At 39.7% G+C, this 24,105-nt stretch overlaps 1 protein-coding gene across 6 annotated transcripts in view; it reads left to right on the top strand.

The window, feature by feature from the left end:
- The first annotated feature begins 1,290 nt into the window (after positions 1-1,290).
- The window catches only part of CHODL (chondrolectin), a 49,997-nt gene continuing 27,182 nt past the window's right edge, over positions 1,291-24,105 (top strand). For 3 of the 6 annotated variants that reach the window (XM_038154685.1, XM_038154713.1, XM_038154704.1), the window contains exons 1-6: positions 1,291-1,470; positions 16,220-16,532; positions 17,221-17,378; positions 21,109-21,156; positions 21,523-21,606; positions 22,943-23,045. In XM_038154685.1, coding sequence (XP_038010613.1) covers positions 1,380-1,470; positions 16,220-16,532; positions 17,221-17,378; positions 21,109-21,156; positions 21,523-21,606; positions 22,943-23,045 — 797 coding nt within the window. In that variant the 5' untranslated portion in view covers positions 1,291-1,379. The remainder of the gene's footprint in view (positions 1,471-16,219; positions 16,533-17,220; positions 17,379-21,108; positions 21,157-21,522; positions 21,607-22,942; positions 23,046-24,105) is intronic. The other 3 variants (XM_038154695.1, XM_038154730.1, XM_038154723.1) reach the window with 1 other exon arrangement.

Genomic DNA, 24,105 nt, shown 5'->3' on the forward strand with positions numbered 1-24,105 from the left:
TTAAAATTCTCATTGTATTCATCCTAGGTCTGGATTGTACTCTTCTCTTTCTGCATCAGCTTTACATGAAGGAAAGGTTGAATCTCAGATGCCATGGAGATTCAAGGTAACTTCTCCGGAATGTATTGTTCAGTATGATCACACTCAACTTACCTATAGATACAGAGAAAAATTAGTTATTGCCTGGAAGAATAAAGTAGCTTGGAAAAAAATCTGTATCAGTCAAACAAACAAATAACTCTGCTATTAAATAAAAAGTTGGTAGCAAAACACAACAGTGCTTGAAAAATTTTCCAATGCTACTTATGAACCTCAAGGGTTTGGGGCTTTTTTTAGTAAAAAACTGATCCCAGGTAGTTTTAAGGCAGCTAGGAATCCAGCAAATGTTTTAAAATCCATAATAATCTGAGATGTATTGACTTCTAAACCTGGCTATAAACATCCAAAGGGAAAATGACTTAACAATATGCCATATATGGTCTTTGAATTCTGAGAAAGATGAAATTAACTGGTAAACCATCTAGTAACTTGCATACAAGATGTCCCTAAAGCACATCTGCAGTGATTTATCACATTTAAAAGCAAAGTAAACAAAGTACACAAGTAATCACAGAAATCTCTGAACTGTATTTGTTGATAAAACCTCAACATGACTCTGACAAATGAACAAGTCTTGAAAGTGATCCTTTGAAGAGATCCAGAGAATTACCAGTGCATTTTTGGAGTGATAGCAATGTGGAATTAACTAGAATATCTTCTGGGGCAATGAGAAAAGCAGAGTTTCCAGTAAATATACTTATAGTCTAGTGTGTGTATGTGCTTTCCAGGTATATACCTGTATACATACATTCCCACATTTTCAAGCTGGCAACGGGACGTTTATATTCTTCTTGGAGAAAACACGGACCAGGAAGGTCTACAAAGCCCTTAACAGATATGAAATCTAGACCTGGGTTTGGATCACACCCCCAAACCACTGAGACAGCGACTAACCCTAAATGACCCGGCAGCGAGGCTGGGAGGGACCCGCCGCCCCGCAGCCTCCAACCAGGAGCGGGAAACGACCGCACACCGGGCACCCGTGCCGGTACTTCGGAGAAGGGGCTGGATCAGGGGCTGGGGCTGGATCAGGGACAGGGGAAGGAGCTGGATTTGGGGCTGCTACAGGGGTTGGGGCAGGGGCTGGGGCAGGCGCTGGCGCTGGGGCTGGGGGCGGTGCGGGGGCGGTCCCTCCCCGGGGGAAGCAGATAAAGGCAGGGCGGCGGGCGGCGGGAGGTGGCGGACGGCAGTGGCCGAGCTGGGGGTGTATTCCTCGCTCACCGGCCGGCATCGCCCTGCCCTGAGCGCTTCTCGGAGCCAGCCGGCAGCGGGGCAGCGCCATGGGGGCCGGAGGAGGGCTGGGGCTGGCGGCCGTGCTGGCGGCCGCGGTGCTGTGCGGGCCCGGGGCGCTCGCCGGGCGCGTCCTCAGCGGTGAGTGCGCGGTGCGGGGCCGGTGCGGGAGCGCAGCGCTGCGGGAGCGGCGCGGGGCGGACCCGGGACCGACCCCGCTCGCTGAAGCACCCTCGCATCGGCGGCGAGCGCCGGGAGCGCCTCACGGGAGCATCCTGCCGCGGAGCGGGGATGCTGCGGGGAACGCGGGGTGATGCGGGGCTGCGCCAGCCGCGGGGCTGCGGGCTCCTGAGGCAGCTCCAAGTCATGTCCTGCCCCGTCTTCGTAGAGCTGGTTCATTGCCGGCCGCGTTCGAATTGTTTAAGAAGATCGAGCGTCTTCCCGAAGAACGTCTGCGCGCTGAGTTTTGTCGGCAGCTGGACAGGGATATTTCTTTGTCTGCGATATTGTTGGGAGGAGAGGGCAAACTTTTAAGAGCGTGCGGCATAAAATAGTTTTGTTGTGTGTGGGTGCGTCCACAAGTCTCAAAACCAAAAGGAAGACAATTCTTAAGAAACCTGTATCTAACATTGGAGCTTAGGTTTAATTTAAGAGCTGTAGACTCCCACTGTGTGTTTGCAGTATACAGGTGCATATGCCCAGAAACTGCTAAATTTAATGAAAAGACTCCTTTTAAGCTTACTTTGGTTCAGACCCTCCAGACTAAAGCTGACAGGCTCTTGGGGATATGTTGCAAGTGCCTATAGATCCATGCATTTGCCTGGAAACAAAGATTTACATGCTCCACTCTACTTGTTAGCAAGTTGTGTGTGTATATGTGGGTAAGAACGTGACTCTTACAAACTGTCTCCAGAACAATGCAATTTTTTTGTATACTATTGTTTGAGAGGCTGTAACAGTAGCATATGAACAAAACTTTTTTGTAGGTTATTTTTTTGTTGCAAGCATTTGATTGCTGAATTTAGATAACTTTCTTAGTTGCTGAGGGAGGGCAGTCACTGGACCATTTTGATTATGCTGTATTTGAAGCATGTTCTAATGCTACAACTGAGATGGGCTCTTGGGGTTTTGGTAAAACAGCATCTTCAGGAAATAATAGCTAAGTAGCAGTACTTCCAACACTTTGAAAAAGCTTGTTTGTCTCAACAGTAACCTGAAATATTTAATTTACCTCTGTTACACTGTGAATTATACTGGCATATATGATACACTAAAGCTCTAAGTATTACAATTTGTATGACTGCTGTGTAACACTGGGGTTTTTTTAAGGAATAGTGAAGATTGATTATCTATGAGATGCATTTGGCATTAGCAGTCTCAGTGCAGGAATCCATGTGGCTGAGGAAAACCAGTCCCTTCATCTTCTGGCTGCAGCTTCTGTGTTTAACTGAGACATAGGAAACTGAGGTCCACCTTTTAAAGCCATGTGTGATATGTGTATAGTGCCTTATCAGACTGTTCCTACATGCACATTAGGCTTTGGGGATTTTGAGAGGACACAGACTCTGCCCCATATTTCCCTGAAGCATTTCAAACCATATGATGAGTCTCATGTCACTGTGTTATGCTGACAATACTTGTCTGGTAGAATACCGGAGAGGGTTTGAAGCCACTTACAGACAGAACCATTTAGGTACTATTAGTTTATTGGTTGAAGTTGTATTCATTAGATAAAGGTTCCTAGACAACAACAGCCACATTTATTTTTTTATGCTTATTGCAGATATTCTTATGTACTGGAAGAACTTTTTCCCCCTTTCTTTCTCTCAAAGACCACACCCGTATTCTGGCACATACACGTGGAGAGGTGTAGTACTAGCAGTAGCTGACATTGTTTTAGGCAAAAAATAATACCATTGAATAATTGGGCAGTGTGTGCTGTCACCTGACTCCCACCTAGCTTACCTCTCTCTTGCATAAGAACCAGCAGTTTGAACTTAAGCAATCTTATGTTTGAAATCATAAATCTATATCTTAAGCAGCCCTATTCCTAAAAAAAAAAATTATTTATGTTTCAGTCATGAATAATAATCTGGCACAGTGGGAAATTCCACTGCTCTCATTCCAAATAAATATATAGTTCCTATCACTCACCTAAGCTGTTTGTGAGACTGCTTGAGTGCTGGTTGGACCTTGTGAAGAGTCCCATTGGCTGCAGTAAGTTTGCAGCAGACCTAGCAATAACAGCAAATTTGCTACCATTTTATTCACAGTGTCAAGAGGACAGAGAAGAAAAGGCCTGCCTTTTTGAAATGCCATTTTTTAAGTAAAGGGTTTCTATTGCTTTTTCCAAGTATGTTAGTTTTCCTAGGATATAATAAAAACTATTGCTGGCATCAAACAATTTGCATTTTGGTGTTATTTCTTTGCCATCTTTAATTTGGGAGTGATGCAAAATGCTTTTTAATATTTAATATATCTAGACAGATGTTTTGTGAGCAGTGCTCACAGCCTCCATATCCAACTATCTAGTGTTGCCAGAGAATTGATTCCTATAGGAAAAAACCCAAAGCAGTCTTAGGAGAAAGTGCTGAGTCTGCCTTGCTGTCCCATGACATCATAAAGAACATGAAGTGATGATAATGCAGTTTGCAAAGATGCAATTACTTTAAGTATCTATTGGGCAGGAGGGATGCAAGCTAATCTTATTACTAATCATTTAACAGCCTATGTATTAATCATAGATATTATACCTTAATGACTGCTGTTTGTCTAGTTGTATTTCTATGGCTTTTAAAGTTTTGCTCTTTGCTATTGCTGTGCATCAACAGCAGATTAAACAGTGATGCAGTATTTTAAAGCAGTATATATCTATTTTGGTGCAAAAGTACTTGGATAAATAAAACACTAAATGAGGAAAAACATTTGGTGAGTCAGGAAACTACCAGAGTTGCCTTTAAACTATAGACTTTGTTGCTTCAGATGTCTTTAAGGAAGTGAATATGTTCATTCACATGGCTTGTGATCAGATTTGAGTTCTGCATAAATACTGCAAAGTAAGAGAATTAAAGCAGTGTCTTCATGGATATTGGATTGACTAGAGAAAACAAACCCTTTCTCAAAAGATGCATGATTTAATTTCATTTCATTTGCTTGGCCTGCTTATTATACCTGAGTTTTGTCTGTCAAAGTGCAAAGTGCATTTTCTTTAGATGAAACCTTCTACTGTAAAGTTGTGGGTTGATTTTTTTGTGTGTGTGTGTGAACTGTATATTTCAAGATACATATGCAGCTCAGACTTTGAAAAGATACAACCTGATAAAAAACCTGACATCTCATCTGTATGTGCAACAGGTGTGTGTTGAACACATTTTGTTGGAAATACGCAGCATTTAGTTTCATACTACAAAAGCTTGGATAGGCATGTCCAGATAGTACAAGATCCTTTTGCTCAGTTGAAGGTCTCAGTAATCACTAGAGCTGAGACTTGGGGAAGTGCAGAAGAAGATGGCCATTGAATTCCCATGGACTCCTTTATTATTTCTCCTCCTTATCCAGCTGTATTGAGCACTGTCTTCTTGGGGGCAAATCAATGAGCTGGGCTCTTAGAGTGAAATGAGGTGATGATTTTGGTTATAATACATGTTTCTGCTAAACACACCTTGCCGCAAACCAAGGAATTCCACAATAACCTGTGGAGTGAGAACCCAGTTTTGATGAGAAAACAGGGTAGAAACATCCAAGTACTTAAATCAGTTTTTAGAGTCAGATTTCTGTATTAGAGGTGACCCCTCTCCCTCTTTGTCAACAATGTATAGCTTACCTTTCTCATGAGTTAGAGTTGTGCAGGTTGGCCAGGCTGCAGTTCTGTTCAGGGATAAGGAAAGAGACATGGAAAATCCTAGTGCTGTGTCTCAGTCCAGCATGCTGCTTTCCCAGGAATACAGCTTTTTTGCTCACAGCATTTTGTTCAAAAATAGAAAGGCATTGCAAAGCTCAAACCTACGATTGTCAAGTCCCAGTGTTCCAATTGGCTAAAGAGCCCAAGAGGAAGCACCTGCCATGGAGGGAGCTATGGTAGAAACCTTGTGGAATGGTATGGACAATGTGCTTGCTTTCACAGGGCTTTTGTTGCTCCCCGAGAGAGAAAGCTGGTCTCTTGCCTGGTTGAACTCATGTTCTGTACCTTGATTTTAACTCTCTGTAGGTCAGGTCTGATCCTAGGCAGATCAAACTTCTTGATTATAAGATGTTTGCAAGGGAACATGCTTTGGTTCAGAAAGGGTTCTATATAGCATTATTTTTCATAATTCCCATAATGGCTTTCTCTTTGCAAATCTCTGATGGATCAGAAAAGACAGTAGATGCTAATGTACAAGAGGTAAAATGAAACAATCCTTTGATAGTAATTGCTACACTCTAGTCCCACACTCTTACCTCTCACTAGTTGGAAGTTGAGTCGCTTGCTGAAGCAGTCCCTACTGCCACCACTGACAAACAGTGGGACCTTCAGTTCTGACCAATGTTAAGAAATAATGAGTCCTAACTAGAAAGTTGGTATGTCTCTAAGTAAATCTGAATGTAGTTGCAGTATCCAGCTAATGACTCTAGGCTCACTTTATAAGAAGTGAAGGAAGGAAGTTCCTTTAAGAGTATTTTAAGAGTGGGAATAATTTCATTTAAATTTGGATTTTGAATATACTGCAGATCTGTGCTAATGGATACTGCTCTCTGTGTTTGTTTTGTTCAGTTGTCTACACAGTAAGGTCACTGAGTCAGTTTAGGTATGGACAGGTTATTGGGAAGAACTTAAGGTTGGTGAGATGAGTCCCATACTCATGTATCTCAAGGACTACGTGTAATGTGAATTAACCAGTGATGCTTTGCCTCTGAATTTTCTCTTAGTGTAAATTATCCTTTAAAATATTCTAACTGCTTTCTCCTCCCCTCAAACTTCCCCTTAATTTTTGCCTTAAGTAAACTGTCACCAGTTTTAAGATTTCATGTGGATTGGCTTTTCCCACTTTCATAGGAGCAGATGAATGAGCAAGGCTTTGCTTGTTGCTTTCTCTTTTAATTGTGGAACTGCCTCAAAAAGAAAGCCCTCTACACTCCTGTACTGAAATGCATAAGGGGTGTTACATCCTAGGAAGCTCTTAAACCAAGGACATTAATACAATTGCACCCATATGTATTACCTACAATCTATTGCAAATACTTTGGTAACAAATACATGAAACTACACCTACCTGGCAAAAAGATATTCAAATTTCACTGAAAATTACTGAGAATGGATGATGTTTCCTCTGAAAAATAATTGAGAAGGAGTATGTTTTCTCTCTTCTCATTTTTTCTTCATTTAACTGACATAGGGGGGGATCTGCTGACTGGGGAGATTTGTATTGACTATCATGAAAAGGTTCTTCACCCAGAGGGTGGTTGGGCACAGGAACAGCTCCCCAGGGAGGTGGTCACAGCACCAAGCCTGACAGCTCAAGAAGAATTGGCCAACACTCTTGGGCAAATGGTGGGATTCTTGGGGATGGTCCTGTTCAGGGCCAGGAGTTGGACTTTATGATCCTTGGGGGTCTCTTCCAACTGAATAATACTCTGTGATTCTATGACCAAAGAGTTATGAACTATTTCCTTCTAGAGGCAAAAATAAGAAATAAGCCATCAGCAGAAACTGTCAAAAGTGCATACATTTATGTCTGAGAGAAAACCTGTTGAGGGAACTGACTGATGAGTATAAAAGTGGGTATTTGTGAAAATGTCTGCTGGTTTGGGATGGGAGAATAAAACTATTCCTGCTCCCCTTGGCTGGCACACGTGCTTAAAGCATTCAGACTACAATTTTTGTCTATTATGTGTATTCCACAGCAAGTTAACAACAACTTCTTGGCTGCCATAGTATGTCTGTCTTTAAAGCTTCTGTAAATTCTGTTCTGGGCTTCACGGCTACACAGAAAACTGTTGATGAATGGACTTAATTTGGATCACAGAATTGTTTGGGTTGGAAGGGACCATAAAGATCATCTCCTTCCAACCCTCTGCCAAGGGCAGAGACACCTTCTATCAGACCAGGTTGCTCAGGACTCCATCCAACCTGACCTTGAACACTTCCAGGGATGGGACATCCACAGTTTCTCTGGGCCAGTCTTGTCAGTGTTTATGCTTTTTTCAATAAATGGCTGAAATTGTAGAGTACTTGCTGTGTCTTCAGGTTATGATATATATAAAAATTTATTGTGTCACTGTGTTTATAAGAATTAAAAAAAAAAACAAAATGAAGCAAACCCACTGCCAACAGCTTCTGCTGTTAAAGGGTGTTTTATTTGGTTGGGTTTTTTTTTTTGTTTTTTTTTTTTTTTTTTTGTTCTGAGGTTTTTAAGTTCTGAGCAAAATAATCCACATCCCAGAGCAGGCTTGTAGATATGTAGTTCAGTAGGTTCAAATAGATGCCATTGACACTTGAGTGTTATCCTTGGCCTGATTCTGTCCAAGTTTTTCCTTAAAAAAAGGAAGGCAATTGGCAGATTTAGGGGGTTGTTTTAGCAGCTATGTTGCCACTTTTTGTGAATTCCCAGGACAGTGCAGCTGTGAGCTGGCCCCTTAGAGAAGGAAGTGGCTGACTGCCATGGTCAAAAGTGGCTGACAAGCCCTGTGATATACAACTGTAAAGTTCACATGATCAGAAGAAAGGAAAATAGTTATTACAGGAAAAGCTAAATGGATCTCATGCTTGAAATTTATGATGTGTTAGATAGCTGAAACCAGAGCTGATGCCAAAATGAAGGTATGTTTCACTTAGAAGAAAGGAAAGCTGTCAGGGCTTTAATGATTTGACCTGGGGGAAAAAAGAAGTAGTTTTTGGGAAATACTTTGGAGATTTTTTTTGACTCTGAGTTATGACTTCAATCAGTGACTAAAACTTTTTCATAAAAATGGATATTAATTTTCCAGTTGAAGACACCCTGTACTGATTCACATAATCCTATGTTTTCCTGCAACAGTAATTATGGAAGGTGAAGTGTTGATTAGCTTCTAATGAGGTTTAGACATCAAGCTACTTTACAGCTCTGTTGTCAATGGCATGAGTTCTCTCCTTTGTGCACCACGGCTGAGAAGCTAAGTATGAGAAATAAATGTGTGCTGTTTTCTTTGGGAAATAAGTGAATGATTGAATTGCTGTGTGAAGATGGCAGCTTTCATGCTGGCTGGTATTCCAGTTCCAGTACATCAAGAACAAGCCTGAAACACCACATCAGGCATTTTGAAAATCCAGACAAACTTTTAATCTGCTGTGGAAAAGACAAATTCTTGCACCAATTTATTCAACATGATGAAGAAGATTTTGCAGGACAAGGAATCCTCCTGCATCCTCCCAAGATGTAAAAAAAAAAAAAAAAAAAAAAAGAGCACACAGAAGTCTTGACAAACCTCCCCAAAAGTAACCTGCCTAGATCAGTATTTGTCATAAGGGATCATAAGTGTTCTCTTAACTACCCATTTTTATGACCAGCAATCTTGCTGCATTGTGCAGGGAAGCTCTTGGATCCAATTTTAATTGCACTTGTATTCAGCTGATGGCAAAATCCAGGTGTTAGGAATGAGTGACATTTAATATATAAATGGGAACTGCCAGGTGCTCCTTTGTGCTGTCTCCTTTTTGATTGCTTGATTTTTTTAAAGGTGTAGCTGTTATGGGTCTATTGAGGACAGCTGTCATTCAGAAATAAGCCCGCTCCCTGTCCCCAAAAGTGCTTAGAAACACAACAAATTAACTACTAAAGGCTAATACACAGGTGAAGCCCCATTTTCAGCAATAAATGTACTAAAAATCATTTTCCATGGCAAAAGAAAAGACAGGGACTGGACAGGGCAAATGCATCTCGTGTGGCTTCATATTCTGTATAACTGTACTAAATCTATGTATAAATGGTATAATACAGTAATTTGATTTTACTTAAAACTTCATCATCCCTGTTTTTTTTCTCTTTGCAAAAGTTTCATTAATCCTAAAGACACCTGTTTGTCTGAGGACCTCTTGCATCATCTTTGCTAATTCACAAAGTATGGGATGGTTAATGGCTAAAGTTACATTATCTCTCCTGCGTTTGAGAGAGAATAGAAAAAAATCCTATTTATCATTTTGGACTTGCTGTCTATAAAGGCATCCATAACTTTTACTTGCCCAAGAATTTAGCAAGAAGGATATCCATTACAAGAAGTATTTTAAGAATGGCTGATAGATGAGTTTTACACGAGAGGTTTGGGGCAGCCTCCATTTAGCCACCTTAGACATGGCCTGCATGCTCTGATATGATGCATTCAAACTGCCTGCTGTGCATGTCTGCCTGAAGCACAGCTGCTGGATAGACAAATGTGGCCCTCAGGGTTTTTCATGTAAGCCATTAAAAGTGAACTGGAACCTTTGAAAATTTTTCACCCTGGGAAATCATTTAAGAAAAAACTCTATGATGACATTTTAGGCATAATCCTTAATCCAGAATAAATCAGTAACAACTTTCTTTCCTCTCAGAAGGCTTGGTTATTACGAGGATTGGAGGAAAAAGTATCTGCTAAGGTATGGAAGAGATTGCTATGAAGATATCACTACAGATAAAGGCTGGCATGTGATCTGTACAGCAGGTTTTATTTGAATGTCAAATTTATTTATGAGCATGTGGAATTCCTTAAACTGCTCAGGACTGTGAGCTGAGAAACATCAGTGGTTTGAACACTGACTCAGCTGGAGAACAATGTGTAACACACTTTTGAGTGTTACAAACTTTGGGAGAGAAGATGGCAACTTGCTTTTATCATAAATGCAGACAGAATGTAATTATGAAATGTTATCACAGTTTTTTTTAATTTAAAGTAATATGAATCATAAAAAAATTATATTTGGTGGATGGATGCAAATATGATACAGTAAAACATCAACAGCAGTAACGTAATATAGCAAAATGTGACCAGCAGCTGAACCCAGGCAAAATCTGAGTGGATGATACAAAGACCATCTGACAAGATGCATCAGCTTTGAAACAAAATGTGATTAGGAAAATTTATTACCACTTAGTCTCTTCCTGGCCACATTCTGGAGTGCATCACTGGGTCTTGGTGTGGAGTGCCCTGTGACATGGGGACAGGTGAAAACAAATAGTGCCCAGTGTCCTGCATGCTGGTTAGTCATCCCAGAGGTCACTGCGCTCATGCAACTCAAGACCAAGACCAGTCTTCATAACACAGGCAGAGAATATTTTGGTTAATTACCATAGATTTCTGTTCTGCTATTTCATTATCTCTTTCACTTAAGTCCTTGTGGTTTTATTTGTCACTCTGTTTTCAGAGGTCTCCATCAGGCTCATGCTGCTCTGGTTAATGTTAAATATTTCACACTGCTTTTTGCCAAGTGCTACTCTGATTTTTCTGCTGAAAATTTTCCATTGCCTTGGGGAGAAAAAAAGTCAAACTACAAAAACATAATGGAGTTTAGTACATCAGGCTTTGTGCATTCATTTTTGTCTCCCTTCACATATGCTGTGCACATGCAGTGGCTGACCTAATCTAGGTGGATGCTAATGGTATCAAACCCTGGATTGCAGGTTAGTTTGTAAGGTTCAAGAGGAAGAGGAATGGGATTTATCAGCAGGGAAGCTTATCTTCTACCTGATGTCTTCAAAGACTACAGCTAAGCAAGGTGTGTCACTCAAAATGACCTTTGTGCCCCTCATGGGCCTGTGGGGATTTAGTTTGGTAATGAGCCTTATGCTCGTAGGGAGAGAAGTCTTTGACCTGGGTATTTTATCAGCAATTTTGTTTCCAAATGACACTTTGCTGTAACTTCTGTCAGGATAGTAATCAAGGAACCTGTTATTTGCTTAATGAAGCATAGTTATTAAAACATAATGGAGATATAACTGATGGAAATAACAGCTTGCAATTTGCTTTTTTTTTTCTTGAAGGAGACTTTTTTTCCCCCCTGTACAATTATCTGCAGAAATATTTTAATGAGGATTTTAGTTTAAATTTTTTTTTTTTTTCTGAGGCTGATATCTAAACATTTTACTTTGGAGCCTCTGTGAAACACCCAAAGATGAAAACTGACCCACATGGATGGAAATGGTAGCTAATGCTTTCTGGAGCAAATCCTGTTCGCTTGCTTTCATCAGCTAATGGGATGATGAGACCAAAAAAAGATTATTCACATTGCGTAGTATCTTAGCATGATTCATTCCAATAATCTTGCTTACAAATCTAGTTTCTATTTAATTGTGACAGAAAAATCGGAACTCAATTTATACAGCTGAAATAACAAAATGTTGCTTTAAAACTAGCTGTGGAGTCTGCTGAAACATGTTAGCATAAGGTAAAGTAGCACATCGTTGATATTTCCATACTTATCTTGTCTCATGTACAATGTGGTCCATTCTGTCATTTTCCAGAGGTAAATTATTTCTGCTTTGTAGTTCAGAAATTAGTGGTGAGAGAAAAAATGAAGCTTTAAAACCTGACATTTCAGTGTGTTCCGAGAAGAGCACTAAAATGTCAACGGATTTGCCAGCTATTAAGGCACAACTGCAGATTTCCATTAACACATTTATCTGCTGTAGTGGAACTGGTTCAAAGTCCGCTTCAAAAGAAGAAAGAAAAGATTCAGAGTAGGTCACTGCCTAAACACAGGGATTAAATTAACTAGAACAAGAGAATTTCACAGCTTCTTCCAAAAAGCTTACTGCTCAGCCTCACACACTTCATTCACACTCTTTGGGTCTGTGGGGCTCAATGCCAATTATTTCTTTGTTTCTTGCTGTTTTCTCTGTTGGTTTCTGGAGGTATATTCTTGCAGAAATGATCAGCCTGTCAGGAGGAAATTATTTCTTTTGCCACAGGTAGAGAGAGCAAAAAATGAAAGAGCAGTAATTTAGGAGTTGGATTTAATTCAAATTTTAATTTTTTTCAGTTCTTTCTAAAACTTGATTTTAGAGTTACCTACCCCTGCCTAAACATCTGCAATAAAAATGGTGTCTTTAAAAATTATTCTGATCAGTTTAAGGAAAGAAAGAAAATGTCTTCCACAAAGCTTCAAGGTTTTAACTTGCAAACCCTTGGGTAGAAGTTGAACCTTCATATTTGTATTCTCATTGATGGCTCTGAGAGGGCTCCCTGCTTTGAGTGCACAATGGTAACAAGCTGGGCACATATTAAGGGCTGCAGTAGCTCTTTGCATTTGTGCATCACAAATACTTGTCATCCTCCTTGCTGCTCCACACAGTCCCACCTGGTTTCCTTGATGTGGGTGAAGAAGCTGAGCATTGATAAGCCCCTGTGTTGGACAAGAACACAGCACAGCTTATGGATACAAGCCTTGGAGCAGGTCAGAAACAGCACTTGCCATGACTTGATGGTCTTCAAGGTCTTTGCCAGCCTAAAAGATTCTGTGATTCTGCTTGTGTCTCCATGCAGCAGCTGACTGGCAGATGAGCATCCTGAGAAAACTCAGTTGGGCAGCCAGCAAGAATCCATTTCTTCTGCTAGAAGGTTTGACTCAGATTTTGGGAGAGTCACAGAATAGCAGAGGCTGTGCATGAGAACAGTGTGAGGGGAGCACTTCAGCCACCTGAGAAACATGCAAGGATGGGGACTGGATTGTGTGCTTTAAAGTTAGCTATTTTCCCATGAGAGGGAGAAACAGCACAGGAATTATGATCCATAGTGATCAGCCTGTTCATCACAGTTGGTTGAAAATTCCTGCGTGACTGAAACTGTGACCAGGATATTTTGACACATGAATTTGCTCATAACTTACTACTTGATGTCAAGGAGAAGTATGTGCACAGAATGAAAGGAATCAAGGAAGAATTTATTTCAAAGATTGTCTGGGAAAACAAAAATAACAAGAGAATGGACAAAGTGCTCTTCCTAAATTTGCATGTACATCTTGAATTAATGCTTTGAATCCAGTCTTCAACTACAGGGAAAGTTGTGGTCACTTTTCCTTGAAAGTGATTAGTGTCGTGCGTAATTCAGTGCTAGGCTTTGGCTGTTTGTGCTACTATATACACATGTGTACTCTGGCAATAAGCCTTTGTCACTCACCCAGCAGTGAGGGTCAAACTGTTGATCAACTCCTCCTTCCCTGTCCTGTCAGTGAGATGCAGCTCCTGGGGAAAATTGATCATGTTAGCAAAATTGGAATTTTAGCATTGTAGAGGAAGGGAATGAGCTGGGATTTCATTTCAACAATAAGCTTTCATTGTTGTACTTCCCACTTCGCAACATTTAGACTTATAACTTTGTTACTTTGATAATAGCAATTCTTTTTGTCGAAGAATACTAGGGGGAAGCTCATTATTTCATATGCATCTCTGTTAAAGGGAGTGTCCCTTGCTTCTTCAACACCACTGCCCAGCAGGAATATGGCCCTTGCTACATTTATTGGGAGCAAGGCTTCTGACCTATGTGAGTAAAGGGAAATATCGGGAAAGAAATTGGGGCTGATACATTGTGTTGTCAGGACATTATCAGAGAAAGTCAAAATTGGCACTCTCTGCCTGATCTCGGAGCCTGGTTTTTTCCATATCTGTGGCACCAGCTTGTCCTTTTTTTAGACTGTTCTTGTTCCTGTGTTATTTTGGTAGATTAATAACTGATAAACAACAAATTTTTCAGAAGTCTGTCTGCCAAGGTAAAAATGAGATTAAAAAGAGGCTTTTCTTCCAGATAGTTCTTCTCCAGATGAACTTTAATAGGGTATTATAAAGTGAAGGTTTCAGAGTTTGTTGATTTTTTTTTAATAGAAAGATTACAAGATTTATAGGAAACGCTAGAAAGTTAAGCATAGTATATCCCTCCTGCCCCTATAATTTAGCTTTCTACAATAGAAATGGTCCCAAAAATGAGTTACTTTCAGATTTAGCTAAAAGTCAAGGGCTGATCCTGTTTTTCCATTCCCATATCAATGCATCTTTGATACAATCTGCTTATTCTCTGCAAATACTTGAAACTATGCTTTGTGTAAATACAGAGATATCTTCGACTCAGCCCTTGTGCTGTCTGCTATTGGAATTGTCCTACTTATTAAATACAAAAATGAAGCGATGCTAATGCAAAAAGAATGAACTTTATGTAGCTTTTAAGGTTTTTTGTTTACTTTGATATTTACTCTTTGTGCACAGGAAAACATTGCTGGGGAAAACATTGCTGGGGAAAACATAAATATAGCTGCAGCAATATGAGGATGTTGCTGTTTCCCAGTGACAAATTATATACATATTTTTAAGGTGAAACAGGATAAATCTTGTTCAAATGTAATTTATATGAGTGACGTATCTGGGTTTGCTTAAAAGTGAGACTAAATACAAGATTTTCAAATGCAAATCTGATACAGAACAATAAACTACTGTACTTTGTGCCGGTGTGGCTTTACCTCAAGTGCTGCGAGCAGTTTGGGTGCCTTAATATAAGAAGCATATAAAGTCCTTAAAGAGTGCCCAAAGGAGAGCTATGAAGGTGGTGAAGGGCCTTGAGGGGAAGCTGTATGAGGACCCACTCAGGTCACTTGGTCTGTTCCGCCTGGAGGAGACTGAGGGGAGACCTCATTTTGGTCTTCAACATCCTCATGAGGGGGAGGGGCAGACACTGATCTCTTCCCTCTGGTGATCAGTGACAGGACCCAAAGGAATGGCCTGAAGCTGTGTCATGGGAGATTTAGACTGGATATCAGGAAAAAGTTCTTCACCCATTGGGTGGCTGGGCACTGGAACAGGCTCCCCAGGGAAGTGATCACAGTACCAAACCTGACAGAGCTCAAGAAGCATTTGGACAACACTCTCAGGCACATGGTGTGTCTTGGGGTGTTTTTCACAGGGCTGGAAGTTGGAACTCCATGGTCCTCAATGATCCCTTCCAGTTCAGCATGTTGTGTGATTGTCAAGTTTTCCAGTAAAATAATGACTTTTGTTGATTTCTAAACAGTCTAGATAATGCCTGGTAGTTTTTTGTTACTTTGGTATCCTTCAGTCATTCTTACTTAACAAAATAAATTTTCCTACTTTTCTTCTACAATAAATTTCTATACTGATAAATTTCTATACTGGAAAAACTTGATTTATTTTTTTTAAGAGATGGTTATATTTAGAAGTCTTATTCTGTCCCTAAATAAATATACTGGAGTTCAGTTGTGGCTGATAAGAGAGTGTGTTAAGTCCTCATCTTGTATATCTTGAATAAACTCTAGAGAGTCTTAGTAGTAGAAAATTATAATTATTTTTCCTTTTTAGGAAACAGACATATATCTTTCTCAGACAAGGAACTGTAAGGATCAGACTTTCTCCTCCCATAGACCTTTACAGATTGTGCTTAGGCACCTTGTAGTGAAGAGTGGCTATGGGTTACTCTCATATACAGCCTCTCAAGGTTAACTGAGGGGATCAAAAAAATTTCAGCTGCTTCTTGCCACTAAATGTGTATTTGAAATTAAAAAAAAAAATTGAATAGCTCTGATTATACAATAAAAGTGAAGTTGGTCCATGAGTATGCAATAGTCAAGGAAATATGCTCCAAACAGATCCTGTCTATAACAGAGAGGCCTGATGGTACAGTCATTATAAAGGAAATAATATTTTTTTAGAGCCTACTAGGAATCTTCAGTGTTTTGGTGAATTTCACAGGCCATGTAAAGATGGCATAGATTCCCATGAACTATGTGCTGTTTGAAATTTAAATTAGAGCAAAAGATTTCAGTGGTGCTAGGTTATCACCACAAATCCTCTCAGACAAGGATCTCCCATCCTTCGCCAGCATATGCATGATGTGCTGTATTCTTTTCTTGCAGCTTTGATATTCATCACCGTGCTCTGAACAGCCCCATGTTTTTGTTTTTCAGGCCAGAAGGTGTGCTATGGTGCCTTCAAGCATTCGTGTTACAAACTAGCCTATTTCCAGGACTTGTCTAGACGCGTGGGCTTCCAGGAGGCCCGCCAGGCTTGTGAAATCGATGGTGGGGCTTTACTGAGCTTGGAAAGTGAAGCTGAGCAGCAGCTAATAGAAAACATGCTGCAAAACCTCACCAAATCAGGCTCTGGGATTTCTGATGGTGATTTCTGGATTGGGCTGTGGAGAAGTGGTGATGGACTAGCCACGTCAAGTGCTTGCCCCGACCTCTACCAGTGGGCTGATGGAAGTATGTCACCATTCAGGTAAGTGTGTGAAACTGCTCATTGAGAAGGTTCCGTGGAAAGGAATGGAGCCTGAAATGCCAAACCTTGCTTGATGGCCTGCAGTTTGTGGCATCTCTCCCTGGACTTGTGAAGGTGAAGGGTAGCTGGCAATCCTGTAGGGGTTTTGAATTTGAAGCTATGACAAGATGGCATTGTGTGGCTTCAGCCTACAAATTTCTTTGCTACCACTCACTGAGTTTGCCTCTGTATGATGTTTGGAGGTTCTGCCTCACACAGAGTCTTTTGGGTGTGGTCTGAAAGCAGGCAGGTAAATTCTGCAAGATTCCTGGCCACCTCAAATCAGGGAGCTAGCCACCAAATTATTGTGAGATGCTTAGCATAAATTGTTCTGTTTCTACCCTTTCTGAAAAGCCTTTAACTTCCTGATGAAGCCAAAGGCCAGAGTAGCAGCAACTCACAGAACTCAAGACAAGAGGATAGATCAGAGTCTGTTAGGGAGGAAAGCAGAGCAGTAGGGTGTTATTTCTGCAGAAGTGCTTTGATCAGAATTGTTTTAAGATTCAGAGATGTTCTTGGGCCTTTCACAGAAGAGTTGTGGGAAATTCAGGATGTCTTTGAAGAGGATAGGACTGTTTGGGTTGATATTTCTTCATTGACGCAAACTCTTTTCTTTGTCATCCTGATGAACCTTATCTTCAAACACTAGAAATTGGTACACAGATGAGCCTTCCTGTGGAAGTGAAGCCTGTGTGGTGATGTATCACCAGCCAACTGCAAACCCTGGTCTGGGAGGGCCATACCTTTATCAATGGAATGATGACAGATGCAACATGAAGCACAATTTTATCTGCAAATATGCCCCAGGTAGGTAAAACTGAAGTTATATTTCACTGGTGGGACATTGTTTTAGAAAAACAATTGCCTTTTGGTTTGTGAGGGAGTCTTCAAGTATCTTTTGGCCTGTGGTACTGGTTCCTTTGGTGTGTGCCTGAGCTGGCATTAACAAGGGATATTATATGTTAATAACAACTATTACAATACATTTTAAATGTATTTAAATAAACCTGTTTAATAAGAATGATTTCAAAGTTGGCTTCACTATCATGCATTCCCACAGTTTTGGTTTTTTTTTTATTTAATTAATTCCCTTACTTCACAAAGCATTTTAAGTGTACATTTTCTACTTTCTAGGTAAGATGACCAAGACATCTTGGTCCTCTTGTAAAAAATATTGCACTGTCCTCGCAATTGCAGCCCTGCCATTTTATACCAACTTACATGTGGTGGTTGTTTTAAAAAATTATGGCTTTTAAACTGAAGTCCAGAACAGCAGGAAAAATTTCTGCATTCATGCATGTAGACTTAGAGAGATATGAAAAGCAGATGCATGCTAGTTGAGATGGTGACAGAAAAAACAGATCTTAGGCAATTTGGCTGTGCTTTCAGACATGACATAAGTTCTGTATATGTCAATAGAGGAAAAGTGAACTATAAACTAGAACATGGTGCAAAACCAGAAAGGACTTAAAAAGTAAATTTTCCAGTTTGAGCCTGTAACATTTTCTCTTCTTGGTGATACTAAAAGTAAATGAAAACATGTTTTTCAGCAGGATCATGCAAATGTTTTCAAATAATTTTTGGTGTGTTTGTTTTTCAAAACTAAGCTAAAAGTCAGAATGCACATGAAATTATGGATTTATTTCATTTAATAATTAATGAAAACTCAAGAAGTGGCCCATGGGAATCTCATGAGGTTTAACAGACCAAATCCAAAGTGCTGTACCTGGGTCAGGGCAACCCTCAGTACCAATCCAGGCTGGGGATGAGCAGATCCACAGCAGCCCTGGGAGAAGGACTTGGGGGTGCTGGTGGGTGAGAGGCTGGCCATGCCCTGGCCATTAGGAGCCCAGAGCCCCCCGTGTGCTGTGCTCATCCAAAGCCCCATGGGCAGCAGGGCAGGGAGGGGATTCTGCCCCTCTGCCCCCTCTGCTGAGACCCCACCTGCAGGGCTGCATCCAGCTCTGGGGTCCCAGCACAGGAAGGACAGGGACCTGCTGGAGCCAGGCCAGAGGAGGCACCAAGGTGATCAGAGGGATGGAGCAGCTCTGCTGTGAGGAAAGGCTGAGAGAATTTGGATTGTTCAGCCTGGAAAAGAGAAGGCTTTGAGATTACCAACTTGGTGCCTTCCAGTACCTTAAGGGAGCTCACAGGAAAAATGGAGAGAAACTATTTACAAGGCTCTGGAGTGACAGGATAAGGGGGAATGGCTTCAAACTGACAGAAAGTAGGTTTAGATTAGATAGTAGGAAGAAATGCTTTGCTGTGAGGGCGACGAGGCCCTGGCACAGGTTGCTCAGTGAATCTGTACATGCTCCATCCCTGGGAATATTTAAGGCCAGGTTGGATGGGGCTCTGAGCAAGCTGATGTAGTGGGAGGTGTTCCTGCCCATGGTAGGGGGTTGGAAAAAAGCTATTATTTAAGGTCCTTTCCAACCTAAATAATTCTGTGAAATCCTACTCTTACCAGCTGTTTCATCTATATAATTCTGAAATTTCCTTCCTTCTTTCTCTATGCTGATGATCAAACAGCAGTCATGCTCTTTGTAGAGGTCTGTCTGTCTGTAGAGATCCAGGCTATTTTGTTCCTCTGGTTTTGGTGGATACATAACTTTTTCACTTTTTGGTTACTTAATGAGGATATTAATGGTAATTAATATTGCAAGCAAATATTCAATCTTTGGCAGAGTTGATATACCAACGTGTTTTGGCATACTGTCACCCCCAAAACCTGTTCCTGCTTTTGAAATTTTTAGTGGTTATCACTACTTTGTGATGATCAGTAATCATCATAGGCCTTTCAATGAAATGTGACAATTTTATCACTTTTAGAACTGTTCAAATTATTTGGAAATAGGGTAACAAAATAAAAATGTTTTATGTTGTTAAACACCCAACATTTTTACGTCAGAAATTGCAGGCTTTATTAAAAAGGGTTGGTTTCAGATCTATTTTGTAGCTTTAAAAGCAAACAAATTTAAATTAGATAATTATTCTGTACTAGTGAACTACTTACCATTCTTGTTGAGATGTGATAAAGAATTGCTTTTTCTATTGCTTTTACCATCTGAGAAAATGCTGGGTATTTTGGATGGTCAGAAAACAAGGTGATAACAGTAACAATGAAAATACATTTATATTTTTTTCTCTAGGTAGAAGCGGGTTATTAGTTTATAATGAGGCACATAAGGCAAACAATGTATAGGTAGATTATTGTTAGTATTGACATTGTTATGTAGCTAAATGCAGTACTACTGAATTGTAGCTATTTATTTTTCAAACTGTTGGAATTGTGCTCTTTAGCAAAACAGACTATTCTCCAGAAATGTATTTTTCTGTCACATGGAGCAAAGGAGTACATGCAAAAATGTATATAAATAGATATATGACATTTCTTTCACTGCCTGAAGAAAGTAACTCAATGTTTGTAGGAAAATTACATTTGTTATCTCAAACCAAGTGAGACTTACAAACGACCTTTTTTCCCCCCTCAAATCACTGTAAAGGCTTCAATGTCAGCTCTTAGCAGTGCAAAATACATCCATTTCACCAGGAGTGCTAAAGTGCCACATGCATATTGAATTTCAGTTTGTTATCTGAGTATGTTGTTTTTCACAACTCTCCTGTCTTTATTCAATGTAGATTGCACGATACCAGCCACAGGCCAAAGCAGGTTGTAGGTGACTTTGATAAAGTTGCATCTAATTGTGTCATCAGCAAGTCCCGGACAGTGCTCATTAGACAGCCTTGCTCAAGCAGCAACTACATTTCTGGTAGACACTTTTATTTTTCCAAGCCCTTCCTTGAAAGCATTTGCTGTTGCAATGTTCAGTCTGGCTTTGGATCATATTGATCATTCGGCAATCTTAAACTTAATTATAGGTTGGTAATTGCGACCACATTTAGTTCCTGTCCAGCTCCTGTAGGTTTGATTATGCATCAAATTAAAAACTCATCTCCTCTTCTGCTGTCAAGAGACAGCAGCACAGTTCTTTGGGGTATCTTGGTGTCTTTCTTTATACAAGGCCAAATGTAGCTAATTTTTTACCAGAGCAGGTCAAATAATTGCCTTTATATAGTAGGATTTATTGCTGTGTTGATTTCTCCTAGCAGTTTGTATTTATGAAGACACTCAGAACTGTAGTCTCATAGCACTGTTAAGTTAGTATAACCTGATGATAGAGAGAACTTCATATATTGTGTTAGAACTGTCTGCACAAATGAAGCTTTGGATATGTTAGGCACTTTATTCAGCACAAGAAGTTAGTGTTTAGCCATTAAATCAGAGGCCACCAAGAATTGGAACTTGACTAAACTATAGCCTTTTTCTAAGGAGCAAAAAGTATGAACCAGAGGTGATCTGACACTAGTTTGCAAAGAGTCTTTGGTAAGAAGATGAAATGCTGAAGAATTAAGCAATTATTGTCTGGGGGGATGTGTCTATTTCTGTGATACTGCATGAAAAAAATGGAAACATCTGTTTTATTGCGCACGTTTTTCATTCTTCAACAATCAATTTCAAATATTGATTTAACAGATTATGTCTTAGAAAAAGAATTAGGAGACAGAGCAGAGCCAGAATACGGTAAGAAATTTTGACACATTAAATTTCATTGCTCTGGTAAATACATAATTATAAGGATACCATTCTAGAGCCTCCAAAATTACTCAAGTTTAACAGGCACAGTTAAGAACTGGAACATAGGAAAAAGGAATTCTTCGGAGAGCAACAGCTACAAATACATGGCTGTTGTTCAGCATAACACTGCTTGTAATTCTTCTTCCAGATATAATTCCAATTTTGTAATAAAATCCTGTTTACATGTATATTTAATAAATAAAAATGTTTGTTTTACTAATATAAATTAAAATGTAATTACTATTGATTTATTTAACAACATAATGGCCATATTTTTTACTATTTTCCTGAAATGTCTGATCTCCTTTTCAGATATTTTTCCAACAGTGCCAGCAGGAAATCCTTATGACACAAGCAAACCAGAAGATCAGTATCATATTATTGCTACTGAAACAGGTAATGTGTTCATGTGAATGTAGTGTTCTGCTAAAAATATTAACAGTGGAATTAAATGAACATTTCAGTTTTCATTTTTGTCAATAGGAAGAAACAGTCTGTTTCCCAGGGAAGTGCCCTGAAAATACATATATTTGAATAACATTTCAAGAATCTTAGTCCTCTTAGTTGCTGTGGAAACAAATTATTTCCTTGTCTCACCAAACTTAGATAACACAGTGTCCATAGTTCCCCCAAGTACCCTGTGTTTTTGGAAAACAACATGCTAAGAGGAGTTCAGTGCCTTGCTGAGATTCCCAGTAGAGGTGACACTTGATATTTGGGAAGTGGATGCCTACTGCCCAGGTTCTGCAATGCCTCTGGCTACTTCATTCACCAATTGATCTTCTGAATGGAGTCCCAAGGCTCAGGAAGAATTGTAGCATGACTTTATTTCAAGGAACTGAACATGTCTAAGGAACAGCCCTGGATTTTACAGGATTGCACCATGGGATTATGGAAAGGGGGTGCTTTGTTTGCCCACTGGTTGTCTGGATTTGAGCCAGCTTCCTAACTGGTGTTTCCATTATTTTTAACTCCAGAGGAATTATTATATTGATGAACTGTGGTTTGTAATCAATAACTCCTTTTAATACAAACTGTGCAAAGAATCTAAAACTCAAAGACAACATGAATATTCACATTTATTCTTGCTAGGGAAAATATTTTCAAAATAAGACAATATGTAAGCAAATCTCCACAATTCGTACATTAAATGTGTACTAGTACAAAACATGGGCATATAGTTACTGGGAAACAGTACTCTTCTGGAAGTTGCAGACCCCATCCTCTATTGTAGACAGATTATAGAATCTCAGCTTATACTGTTTCCCACTCCTTTTGCGCAGAGACCTGCAGAGGAGCACCTTTAGCTCTGCTCATTAGTCAAGGAGAGGCTTTATGTGTCTTTTAAGGGGAAAGGGAAGATGAGAGCCAGGCTCATTTCTCCTGTGGTCCTGCATGGGCAGGGAATCCACATACAAAGATGACAGTCTACAGTTCAAATGGGCTGTGAAAAAATTAGGCTGTGAAATGTACTCCATTAAAACACTTGAATTTTGAATTACAAAATTGAAAAATATCAGAATTGAAGACCTTAAGATATGTTTTGCACATAACTCAGGTGCTGCTTTATTCTTGATACTGCTGAGTTCTCTTTGGAGCTCTTCCTATAGAAGGAATATATGTGTTCTTTTGTGTAAGTTAATGTATTCCTGTTATTTTACTCCAGATTTTTACTGACATGGTTAAAAGCATTTCAACATGGGAGACATTAATGAGAACTTTTGTCTTGTAGGTATAATTCCGAATTTAATTTATGTTGTAATACCCACTATACCACTGCTGCTGTTGATACTGGTGGCTTTTGGGACTTGCTGTTTCCAGATGCTTCATAAAAGGTAAAATATACTCATCCATAGGGGTTTTATGATGCAGAATTCATATTTCCATTGGCAAGCTATTCCTACTGAAAGACTGATTACATCTATCCCCAAATATGCAAATAAATGCCTTTTCATCTATTAAAATGCAAGTAGTTTACAGCTGTTACAGCTGAACATTCACCTTCAGGCTTTTCCACAGCGTGCTGAAATAATTCTAGGTCTCAAAGAATGCTGCTTCTGGGACTCCACCTGTTTCTGAAGAAAGTCTCTTTGCAGACCACTTGATAGTCACGGCTGTAGTCAGCACTTTTACTTCACCTTCTTCATTGTGATTACCACCTGTAAAGTACCTGGGCTGTGGGAAATAGTAGAGGTGTTCCTAACAGATACAGGGTGAGCCCAAGGACTCACTTTCTAACCTAAAGTAAAAATTTATTCCAAGGACAAACCTAAGGGCCAGCAGCTGCTCAATCCTGTTTCACTGCACATACCATACAAACAACAGATGGACCATTGGAGCACAGAAATTGAAAATGAGAAGCAAAAACTTGCTTTGAGCTGCACACTAGTGTGACATCCTTTGTACATCATGTATGTCCTTAAGAGGATGCATAAAATAAATAGGTATTCATAGCTCTGGTATCAAGCAGGGGTAGTATTATGCAAAAAAGAAACATTTCAGCCTTTGAAATACAGTACAATTTGCTTCAGGCTTTAAAATTCTTTGGACTTTTAATTTTTCTCAAAATATGCTATAGATACATAAATACATGACAGCATATAATTTATATTTTTTTTCTGAACTAGTGTTTCTGAAACTCTCAAATATCATTTATCCTTTAGTTCATGAAGTGTTTTCAACTTAATGCAATCCAAAAAACTTTAAACTGAAGTATGTTTTATAGATAAATGATGTTTACATAAAATACCAAGAGTAATAAGCAGATTTGTAAGCTGTTTTCCCTCTTGAAGACCGGGAATAACTGGTCTTCAAGAGGGAAATGAAGGAATCAATATTTCCTTCAAAAGGAATATGATGTCACTGTTTTAAGAAATTAAAAAAAAATCCTTCATA

This window comes from Motacilla alba, chromosome 1 (assembly GCF_015832195.1).
Source record: "Motacilla alba alba isolate MOTALB_02 chromosome 1, Motacilla_alba_V1.0_pri, whole genome shotgun sequence".
In the NCBI taxonomy this organism is placed as follows: domain Eukaryota; kingdom Metazoa; phylum Chordata; class Aves; order Passeriformes; family Motacillidae; genus Motacilla; species Motacilla alba.